Below are 11,921 nucleotides of genomic sequence, written 5' to 3' on the forward strand. Positions count from 1 at the left end.
AAGGAACTGGCGACCATACCGGTGAAAGCGGGGCGTCTGTGATTGGTAAGTCCGATGGAGGGATCCCTACCCACACAGGTTCGGTCACAACTGCACGTTTAAAACTATTGGTTTGTCTTCGGCCAATTACGTTGGCCCCGTCCGGCTGTGTTTCGGCATCCTTAGATGTACCGTGGATCGCATCATTTACTTGAGCGCGCCGCCGAGCCGATATACATATTGATACTCTCGTGACGTATTTGTATAATGCCGTTGACCGCCCGCACGACGGAGAATCCGGATGTGTACATTATAACGCTTTGTTTATTATGATCGGGTTCGCATACGTATAAGTCGTGCACGATTCGTATATCTCATCGCCACTACATCCTCCCCCCGTTGAGAGGTATCGATCAACATTTATCACCGTATACGTAGTGGCTACGCGTATGAAATAGCGTTAGGGCTGTTTTCTGCATGATTCACTCACAACAACGCCTGGACAGCATCTCTGACAATGAGTCATTTTTTTTTAACTACGCTTAGGAGAATGTTGTCGGAGTTGTGGTTCACGACGCCTTGGGTCATGTTGACTGGCTTTACGTAACCATATTCATGTGCATGCCTGAGTCGTGATTGTGTTCATGCGCCCTAATTATATAATTCGCTTATATTTTGACTGTAAGAACGGATAGAATTATGAGTATAATTATAGTACAATCGTATCGTTGTCATTACGTATCGACAGGAAGAGGACATATGTATTTTGTTCCCCTCTTTAGTAATCCGTTCGCTGTTTTGACAACAATGGTTCGTATGGTTCCGTCCTCTCCGGGATGTACTTCCACGATCTTGCCCAATTCCCATTGTGTTGGTGGCAAATTTTTTTCCTTGAGGAGTACGATTGACCCGTTCTGTACCGCTGGTCCGTCTTTGACCCATTTGCTCCTTATTTGCAGCTTATTTGAGTATTCCAAGTGCCATCGTGACCAAAAATTTTGTCTAACCTTGGTGATGTGTTGCCAAGTAGATAGCCGATTATCTGGAATATTTGACAAATCCCCCTCCGGGAGGGCAGTTAACGGTTTGCTAATTAAATAATGAGCAAGTGTTAATGCAAGTGAATCATTCGGGTCGGATGATAATGCAACTATGGATCGAGAATTTAGTATACCCTCGATTTCAATCGTAAATGTGTTTAACTCCTCAAATGTGAAGAGTGAATCGCCTATTACGCGTTTGAAATGGTGTTTGTATAATTTTACTGTTGCTTCCCATAGTCCACCGAAATGCGGAGCCATGGGTGGTATAAAATGCCACACAATACAATGTTGTGTGGCGAATCGTTGTACATTCTTTTTATGATCGTCAGAGTTCAAATACGCGTATAGTGTCTTTAATTCATTATTTGCTCCGACGAAATTAGTCCCATGTCGGAACACACGTTTTCCGGGACACCCCGTCGCGCGATGAATCGTCTCAATGCGCCCAAAAAACCTTCGGACGTCATGTCGCTGACCACTTCAAAATGCACTGCCTTGATCGCCATGCAAACAAACACGCATATGTATACCTTGATACGCGCGCAATTACGAAATTTCTTTTCTTTTATGTAGAATGGTTCGCAAAAGTCGACGCCGGTATGTGGGAACGGTATTGACTGGCTAACTCTACTTGATGGAAGGTTTCCCATCTTATATTCAACCATACCGGGTCTTACGCAAAAGCAGCGCATGCATGTACGGATCACCTTGTGTACCTGATTGCGTCCGTCTATAATCCAGAATTTTTGTCTGATATGATGTAAAGTTGACTAAATCCCGGTATGATGATATCGATTATGCACCTCGCGAATTATGCTATCTGTAACCTTATGACGACTCAGTAGTAATATCGGGTGTTTTTTGTCGTATGTCGATTCGCTTGCTTGGAGGCGCCCGCCTACGCGCAGCAGGCCGTCTTTATTTAACATGGGACTTAATTTGTCTAGTTTACCTTTTGATTTGGACGACGCGTTCGTAATTCTATGTATTTTGTCTGAAAACCTTGCGGCTTGTATAATTTTTATAACTCGGATTTCTGTTGCGTCCATTTCCGCTATGCTTAATTCGCCTGTACATTTATCAGCGGGACAAAAACGTAAACAATATGTAATGTGACGTAACGCTTTTGGAGCACCCGTCACAAGGGCAAAAAGCCCAATCGGGTAGGACGCAGGGATTTGGAGCGCCCCTCATTTCGGGGAGGGTGCGATCCGTTTTCGTTTATTTTGTTTTACCGTATTTTTTGCGATAATCGCAATTGCACGCAGCATCGGCCTGTCGATGTGCGTGCAACGCGATTCATAGGAAGAGCGACAGCGACGGTCCGAGAGAGCGGCCGAAGAACTTTGTGAAGCAAGAGGAAGAGAGACAGAGGATACCGGAATGCCGCAGCAGAGGGAGAGAGATGGAGCGAGAGTGAGAGAGAGCACGGGACCTCGCGCAGATAAGTATCGAGTGGTCGAAATTCAATTAGATATCTCTAGCGCAAAATTTATGAGGGTAAAATATTCCAGAATACCGAGAGGACTCCGAGCCTTATAAACCCCAGGGCCGATCCTGAAGAGAGACGACGGAGAAAAGCCAAGGGCACAAATTAGGAGAAACATCTCGCGCAGCAAAGATACCGGCGAGAAATTACCCCAGCTAGGGGGAGAGTCAGGGAGACCCTAGGGCCCCCGCCATCGACCCTATCATCGATGGAATGCGCGAGAGATCGGCGCAGCACGTAAGGTACCAAGGCGCGCGAGGCCCGGCTCTTCACTGTTCGGTGTGCCGTACGACAGAGAGGGTGCCTCCAGATCTTCTACTACACTGCCAAGGGACGATTTCTTCACCGCCGAATATTGTAAGCTGCCTCTCGAGTAGCCGTAGATAAGTGTTGGTTGGTGCTGTGGGTATCGAGAAAATAGAGTAATTACTGTGAGTATCGTGTCCTCTCATTATCGTATCGTTTTGTGTTAGAGAGAGCGGTCTCTCTCTCTGAGTATCGTACCCGATACTCAGGAGAGGCCCCCCGCGGGGCCCGCCGACTTCGAGTTTCGCGAGCCGAGCCCTCTCCAAAAAGCGCCGCCGACAGTCAATCGTTTCGAGAGCGATTATCGTAACTTCTAGTTTACCGCTATATTCAGAGTCACGTTTCTTACATGTTCTATTATTAGATTTTCGGAATTTGCGTACAGCCGTTCTCCGCAAGTGTGTTAAAGATTTCAATTTTTGACTCGGCGAGAGAATCGTGCGAGAGAGTCACAAAATTACCGTCATCTCTTTGTTACCTTTTTTGTATATCGCGCAGTGTCTCGAATTATATTTACGTGACCTCTGTATGTAACGCGTGCCCGCGATAATAAGTTTGAACAGCCTAACGTTTACCGATTTTTTCGGTGTAACTTCCGTGCGTATAATATTGTCAAAAAATTATTTAAAGTATTAAAAATTGTTATCATTACTGAAAAGTTAATAGATTAATTCCGTCATTCCGCTATATTCGCATATATATTGATATTATATTTTTTCCATACCGCTAGTCTTTATATTAATGTTATTATGTAATTATATTGTCCATTTGTATTAATCATATGTAAAATTGTTAGTCCTAAGTGTTCAAAATATATATATGTCTATTTATATCACCACGTGTATGTCTCTCTTACTACCTCTCTCTCAACCATAGACCAAAAATCCTATAGACCCGCGACTCACTATCAAATTTTGAGAAGTTACCTTAAGTACCGTTTTCATTAGGATCGTGGCGCGTTCACATGCGCCTGGCGCCCAACTTTACCGTGAGTTACCGAAAGTACCTAAGTACGAGTAATTAACTCTTTTGTTACCGATTTTTATTGTTTTAGGGTTTGAACTTGTAGAATAATTAAATTGAACGCTCCCCTGTCCGAACTTGGCGTTTCGGAGCAGGAAAAGACGTTGCAAATTTTTGGCGCCCAACGTGGGGCCACGCCAAGAGAATATTATAGGAAGAGAGAGAGAGTATTATACCTGAAAATTTTTCCTTTTCCTTTTTTGAATTTGTTTACCGAAAATAGTTTTTTTGTGGGTGAGTTAATATTTTATGTTTTTTTTTCCATTTAAACAATTTTTTTTTCTTTCGCCTTTTTGTTCTCATTTCCGTTCTTTTCGTTTATTGTTCGTTAGTTAGTGGGAAAATTTTTAGTGTCGTAACAGTGATACCGTAGAAGACTAATTTGAAGATTGTGGGAAAATTTTTTTTTGCCGTAAGTAATTTAGCCAGCTATCCACGTTTCTGAAATTTGTGAGCCATAGGGAAATAGGCCGATTACAATACCGCGGCGCCGCAATTGAGTGCGCCAATTTACCGTTTGTTTAAAATAATTATTGAGGGGAAAGTGCCTACAATCCTTCGCAGTTTTTTTTCCTCTCTTTTTCGACCTTTCGTTTTAGGCCTGATATCGAATATTTTGCGAATTTTTTTTTGTTATCGTATATCTGGGTACCGAATACCGTTCCAGTACTTTCGTCTGTTAAATATTTGAACTAGCTTCGTTCCTCTTTTGTTTTTTTCTCGCCCGTGCCTCGTTTATTTTTGTGACCGTCCGGACATTTTCGGTTATTCGCCGCCGTGCTTGTGATTATCGTTAGCAAAAACAAGTCGAGGGAAATATAAGAATATATTATTTTGAGAGATACCTTTGTTTTTTTGCCTTCTCGCTTTCCGTATTGAGTTTTGTTCCGACTTCTAAAGAGGTCGCATAAGTTGATATTTTCGATTTCAGATATATATAATTTTTTTTCCTGCTTGTTTTGTTTGTTGTGCGCGGATACCGCTACTCAGCCTTTAGAGCGAGTACCCTGACCTCTTGATATCGTTTAGACCTATACGAGGATACCGAACTTAGTCGTTTGTTTCGTATTAAATTTTTTTTTTGGTTCTTTTGTTCTTTCTTTTTACCTTTTCGGAATAACAGTCGTGTTTTTATTTTCTTGTTTTCTTTTTTGAATATCTTGAGTCAACCGTTGAGAGTTAATCTTACTTATTGTTAGTATATTTTTTTTTCTCTTTTCCTTCCGTCTTTACATCGAATATTGTTAGAGTTATTATTATTATTTTTTTTTCTTTCTCTTTTATTATCGTCTTTCTATATTGTTAGAGTTATTATTAATTTTTTTTCTCTTCTTTTCTTTTCTGATCTTCACTTCGTGACTGAAAGTTATTATTTTTCCCTGTTTTGATACCGAGACTTATTATCGTTTTTTTTTTTTTTTAATTCTAGCTTGCCGAAATTTCTTAGCAAACCTATATTTTTTTTTGTCTGTTTTATTTCTTTTTCTTTTCGTATCGAACTTATTATTTTTTTTTTGTTTTGAATATTTACTTACACGGGTTTAATTTCTTGTAACTTCTAAGACTATTATTATTATTCCTTTTGTTTTTTTCTTTCGGATCATTTCTAATATTTATTGTGGTTCAACACTAAGTATAATTTTTTATATTATTATTTTTATTATTTTATTATTACTTTAGATTTCCTTTTACAAAATTTTTTTTTCTCTTCTCTTTTTTCTCTTTCGTTCACATAACTTTTTTCTCTTTTCCTTTTGGGATATTAGTATCGGGGTTTTTTTTTTATAATCGCGTGTAATAATTTTTTTTTTCTTTCTTTTTCTTTCTTTTCTTAGATTAACTAGTCACTTATAACAGTTTTTTTGCTTCAGTTTATTCTCAACTAGATTTGAATTTTCCAATTTCATTACCGTTTAGTTTAAAGTTACCGATGAGGCCAGGCAGTGATCCACACCAGTGGATACAAAGCTTAACGGAGAGTCAAGCGCGACATCATTTGGCGGATAGGAATCTAAGTACACAGGGAATTGTACCGGTATTACGGGCGCGGTTATTGCAATACGAAGAGGAAATAGCAAGAGGGCAAATGGCGACAGAGGAAAGTACCCCCAGCGGGGTATCGGAACCGATGTTAGGTAGGAATCCCTTAGAGGAGGGGGCCGCAGCCGACCCTACACCCCCCTTATTCGAGTCGTTCGAGGGGATTCATGAGGTGGAGCCGGTCGAGCGAAAATCGGTTAGGCCGCAAGTTAGGTATCGCAATCCCGCGCCGGAGGCGAATAACCCGCGACCCGGACGAGCCTCCACCGCGGAGGCATACAATCTAATGAGAAAGTGGAATTTACATTTCTCGGGGAAACGGGGTAGTGACGCGGAGGCCTTTTTGCTGAGAATTAAGGAGGCCCGCGCCATAGTACCGATTTCGGACGCGGATTTGTTCAAGTGCTTACCGTTGTACTTAACAGATACCGCATTATATTGGGTACGATTAGAGGCAGAGAATTGTAGGGATTGGCGTGATTTCGAGACTGCCTGGAGGGGGAGATTCGGAGATCCCGATTATCAATACGCGCTCCGAGATGAGATTTTCCGTAGAACGCAGGGAGAATTCGAGAGTGCGGCCGATTACCTGACTTGTTTATGGGCCTTGTTGAGTCGGATGTCCCCTCAGTGGCCCTTAGCGGAACAGTTGAATTTCGCACACCGCAATGTTACCGAAATTACAGATCACGATTCGGCGACAAGAGTTCGAGGATTTTTCGACGCTCGAGTATTTGGCGACGCGAGTTGAACGAAGTTTTCTGGCCGAGAAAAATTACCGTCCCCCGTTACCGCCCGAACAGTCTATTTTCCCGGATTTAGCGTATCACGCGCCAAAAGGGAAAACGCGAGCCCCGATTATTGTTGCGGCCGCGACCGCTACTCGAAAAGAGAAAAGGGCCGCGAAGAAAACAACCGCGAATACCGCTACAAATATCGGAGCTCAAGTTACCGCGTCGGTTACCGTTTCGGATACCGTCTCCGGGGATACCGTTAATCCGGCTACAAATAACGCCAGCATAATAAAGTGCTGGAATTGTAATAAGACCGGACATCGCGCACGCGGATGTGCGGAACCTTGCCGGAAGTATTGTTATCGCTGCGGGAAACCGGATGTTACCGTACAAACGTGTACAAAGTGTACGGGAAACGCGAACCGGAGCCCGTACAGAGGGTCCCTACGACTCCGAGTTTTAAGAGCGAGACCCGTAATTATTCTTATGTTATCGTCGGGAAAGAAATATTACCGTCTTTGCGTTTCTTCTGCGTCACGATACGCGGCCATAGCCTCACGGCTCTCGTGGACTCGGGGTCGAATCGTACATTGATAGGCCGCGAGGGAATGAAGATAATCGACGTGTTAAACATCCCGACTTCCCGCACTAGAGGAATTCAGATCCGAATCGCGAACGGTCAGCTCGCGGATATTATAGCCGAGGCCACCGTACCGATACAATTGGAAGTAGATGCCGTGAAATCACCGTTGATTTGTTACCGAATTTAGCTGTACCGTGTATACTCGGGATTGATTTTTTGACAAAGTTCGGCATAGTGATAGATTTTGCCACAAGCGAATGGCATTTTACGCAAACGCCACACATTTGTTACCGCCTCACTACCGAAAGTACGCAGGGGATATCGTGCTGTGGGTTATCCGACTTGACGCCCACGCAAGAACAAACCCTGGGAAAATTTTTACGAACGCTACCGCCAATCACGGACACCCCCGGAGTTACCGCATTAACAGAACACACGATAGACGTGGGTTCGAGCCCCCCGATTAAGCAACGTTGCTATTTAGTACCGAAAGCAGTGTTGTGAGACGGGCCCGGTTTTCTCGCACATGCGCGGCCATGTTGTCTGTTAGGCTAGTATTAACAGACACGTATCTAGATGACTGTCTGCAGAGGATATGGGCGCGAATTGGCGCGAAAGCTTTGGCCCAACAGAGGATTACAACGCGAAAGCTTTCGCCCAACGGAAGAAGTTGAATACCAGTAAGTAAATGTAAATTATGGATTGCAATAATAACAGTAGTAGTAGTAGTAGTAATAGTAGCAGTAATATTGGTAAAGGAGTTATCAAGAAACGTAGACTTAGAAATTTTCAAAATTCTTGGTTAGATGAAAATAATTTTAAAGGGTGGTTAACTCCTCATCCTGACATTCAGAATAAAGCGCTTTGTACTGCATGTAATAAGGCCATTAGATGTTGCAAAACAAATTTAACTGCACACTCACAGACGGCAAAACATATAAAAAATATAAATTTGTCTAATTTTGAAGCCACCGTTAGTGTTAATAGTAATTTGTCACATAAAGATAAAGTTAAACGCGCCGAAATAAAATTATCTGCTTTTTTTGCTGAACATAACGTAGCTTTTTATTGCGCGGATCATTTAACTCCTTTATTAAAAGATATTTGCATAGAGCCCAAAGTTGTGCAAGATCTTTCACTTGCTCGAAATAAGTGTGCAAATATTGTTAAAAATGTTATAGCAAAACGCAAAGTCGAGACAATTATTCAATATTTGCAAACATGTAAATTTTCAATTTTGATCGATGAAAGTACGGATATATCAGATACTAAAGTAATGTGTTTACTCGTAAAATATGTTTCGCCTTTAAATAAAAAAGTCACGACTCAATTATTAAAATTGTTAGCTTTAGATGCAACGGATTGTTCCGCGAGTAGAATTTTTGAAATATTTACAAATTTTTTAAAAGAAAAAGAAATTCCGATTAAAAATATTGTTGGCTTGGCGTGCAATAATGCATCCGTTATGATTGGATGCAATAATTCTTTTATGTCTCGTCTTAAAGTAGAAGTACCGCAATTAGTAACGTTAAATTGTATTTGCCACTCATCCGCGATTATAGCTAGTAAAGCGTGTGAAAATTTACCGAATTCTTGCGAAAATTTAATTAGAGGAGTTGCCACTTATATTTCGGGCAGTGCGAAGAGATGTGCAGTTTTGGGCGAATTTCAAAATTTTTTTGAAGTACAAAAAAGTAAAATTTTAAAATTATCGGAAACAAGGTGGCTTTGTTTACATAAATGCGTTGTTAGACTTCTCGATAATTGGGAAGTTTTAAAAAGTTATTTTCTTTTAGCGTCAGTAGAAGATAAATTAAAATCTGCCGAAGTAATTTTAGAATCCTTAAACGATGATTTTGTTAAAGCATATTTACTATTTTTAAAATATTCGTTAAATTTTTTTAATAATTTTAATGCATTATTTCAATCGCGTGATATATTAATACATAAATTATATGAAAGTAGTCGGGAGTTAATTTCAAAAATTGCTCAAAATTTTGTTACATTTGATATTTTAAAAGATATTAATAATTTAGATTTAGATAATAAAAATCATATTCAAAATTTAGAAAATATATATGTAGGGCCCGAATGTGAGAGTTTTTTGGATACATTGTCTTTGGAATGTTTGCAACAAATTAGAATGAAATGTTTGGATTTTCACATTACTGCAGTTCGAGAAATGCTTAAACGTTTGCCTTTTAAAGATACACTTTTTCAACAGTTAACTTTTTTAGATCCAAAAATTGCTTTGTATTATGAAGGTAGATTAAAAATTAAAGATTTAACTTTTATCGCGAAGCGAATATTGAATGATATTGACATAACTGATTTAGCTTTTGAATGGAGAATTTTGCCATCAAGTTTTAGTGAAGACCGGAAAAAAGAATTAGCTTGCTTAGAAATAGATGAAATGTGGCAAAATATTTTTAAATCTACAAATTTCGATGGGGAAAAGATGTTTCCAAATTTAGAATCATTAGTTAACGTAGTTCTTTCTTTTCCCCACTCAAATGCTGAGGCCGAACGAATTTTTTCTATTGTAACCGATGTAAAAAATAAAAAAAGAAATCGTTTAAGTAATAAGTCACTTTCTTCTATTTGTGTAGTTCGGTCCAGTTTTCAAGCAAAAAATATTAATTGTATAAATTTTCAACCTAACTCAAGACATCTTGAACTGCATAATGCTCAAAATTTGTACGGAGAAAAAGGCACATCTGATGGTGCTTAATTATGCTTGTTTTTTAATTTATAATTTTTTTTGCTTTTTTATTTTTAATTTTTAATTTTGCTTTTTTATTTTTAATTTTTTTGCAACATCTAGCCAAGATTTATTAATGCATGCTACATATATGTATCTTATATGTGTATATTAATTTTATTTATTTTTCAGATTTACTTCTTGCCAAAGATGCGAAGTGTAATATTTTAATTTTTACATAGATGTATATATTAATTTTATTTATTTTCCAGATTTTCTTCTTGCCAAAGATAGTGCAATATTTTTATTTTTTAATTATTTTTAGTTTTATTATTTAATAAATTTAAGATATTTTTATTATAAAGTTATTAAATGTAAGCCATTAAATATTTATATAGAATTAATATTTTTATAAATTTTATAAAATTTTTAGTTTTAAAGTTATGGCAAATATTTTTTATTTTATTGTTTATTATCTAGGACGCAATATTTATTTTCTTTTAAATTTAAATATTAATATAAAAATTTAATTTTTATATTTATAAAATAATTTTATTTTGTATTTTAATAAATGTACTTTTGTTTTTTGAATACTGGTAAGGTTTTTGGCAGTTTCCCTTACCCTTGCAACAAATGTTAGTATTCCATAATTTTTCTGCCAAATAAAATTTTTTAGTTTTTATATATTTTGTTTAAAGTTATTTTTATATCCCTCCGTCTTGTTTATCTTTTTTTTAATAAAAATTTACAAAATTATAACTTACAACTATACGGGTGACTAACGGTACACCTTTTTACATATGAAGTTACTTCACTGATACTACGTTCGCCGCGCATGCGCAAGAAAACCGGGCTCGTCTCACAACACTGGCCGAAAGTACAGGAAGCCATACGGGCGGAGACTGAGAAAATGCTCGCGACGGGAATCATAGAGTCATCCTATAGCGAGTGGTCGAATCCTATCGTGATGGTAAAGAAGCCGAACGGTAAATACCGCTTTTGTCTAGATTTCCGAAAGGTCAACGGGGTATCGAAGAAAGACGCGTATCCGTTGCCAAATATGAACAGGATTTTGGACAAGTTACGATCGGCTCGATATATTTCGACTATCGATTTAAGTCAGGCATATTTTCAGATACCGTTAGCCAAAAATAGTAGAGAGGTTACCGCATTTAGTGTTCCAGGGATGGGATTATATTATTTTACGCGAATGCTATATGGTCTTACGGGGGCTCCGGCTACCTTCCAACGTTTATTAGACCGGTTAATAAGCCCCGAAATGGAACCTCACGCGTTCGCGTACCTGGACGATATCGTAATAGTCATGCCTACGTTTGAAGAGTATATGGTCTGGTTAAAGAAAGTTACCGCCGGACTTACCGTTAACCCGGACAAATGCGAATTTTGTTGCTCTCAGGTGCGCTATTTAGGGTTTATTGTACAGCGAGAAAACCTCACCGTGAATCCCGAAAAGACGCGACCGATCCTGGAATATCCCGCGCCGCGAAATATTAAGCAGTTAAGAAGGTTTATGGGAATGTCATCTTGGTACCGTCGTTTTATATCGCAGTTCGCGACGCTCAGCGAGCCCATAACGCGTCTTTTGAAGAAGGGCAGGCGCTGAGAATGGAGGGATGATCAGGATCGCGCCTTTCGACAGATACGAGGGCATTTAGTTACCGCTCCGATATTGGCTTGTCCAAATTTTGAGATACCGTTCATACTACAGACAGACGCGAGTTCGGTGGGATTAGGCGCGGTGTTAACGCAGACAATAGACGGGGAAGAGAGTGATAGCGTTCGCGAGTAGAGCACTGGCAGATCCCGAAACGAGATACACGGTTACCGAACAAGAATGTTTAGCGGTCGTATGGGCAATTCAGAAGTTTCGACCGTACCTCGAAGGATACCGCTTTACCGTAATTACCGACCATAGTAGCTTACGCTGGCTACATAATTTAAAGAATCCAAAGGGTAGATTAGCAAGATGGGCGTTAGAATTATTAGAGTATGACTACGAGGT

The 11,921-nt window shown here is 39.4% G+C and overlaps 1 protein-coding gene across 1 annotated transcript; it reads left to right on the forward strand.

Moving 5' to 3' along the window:
- Positions 1 to 7,894: 7,894 nt before the first annotated feature.
- LOC146723357 (zinc finger protein 862-like) lies at positions 7,895 to 11,522 on the forward strand. The gene is made up of 2 exons (XM_085482440.1): positions 7,895 to 9,025; positions 11,034 to 11,522. Exons 1-2 carry the CDS (start codon positions 7,895 to 7,897, stop codon positions 11,520 to 11,522), a joined length of 1,620 nt encoding a protein of 539 aa, XP_085338566.1.
- The last annotated feature ends 399 nt before the right edge of the window (positions 11,523 to 11,921 follow it).

The sequence above is a fragment of the Nylanderia fulva genome, unplaced genomic scaffold (genome assembly GCF_048542155.1).
Source record: "Nylanderia fulva isolate GAGA-0341 unplaced genomic scaffold, ASM4854215v1 Scaffold203, whole genome shotgun sequence".
Classification (NCBI taxonomy): domain Eukaryota; kingdom Metazoa; phylum Arthropoda; class Insecta; order Hymenoptera; family Formicidae; genus Nylanderia; species Nylanderia fulva.

Excerpts from the sequence above, each read along its gene's own strand:
- LOC146723357 (XM_085482440.1), top strand. The coding sequence starts at position 7,895 with ATGGATTGCAATAATAACAGTAGTAGTAGTAGTAGTAATAGTAGCAGT. Across the intron at positions 9,026-11,033 it reads ATAAATTAAAATCTGCCGAA|ATACCGTTAGCCAAAAATAG; the intron begins GTAATTTTAGAA and ends GCATATTTTCAG.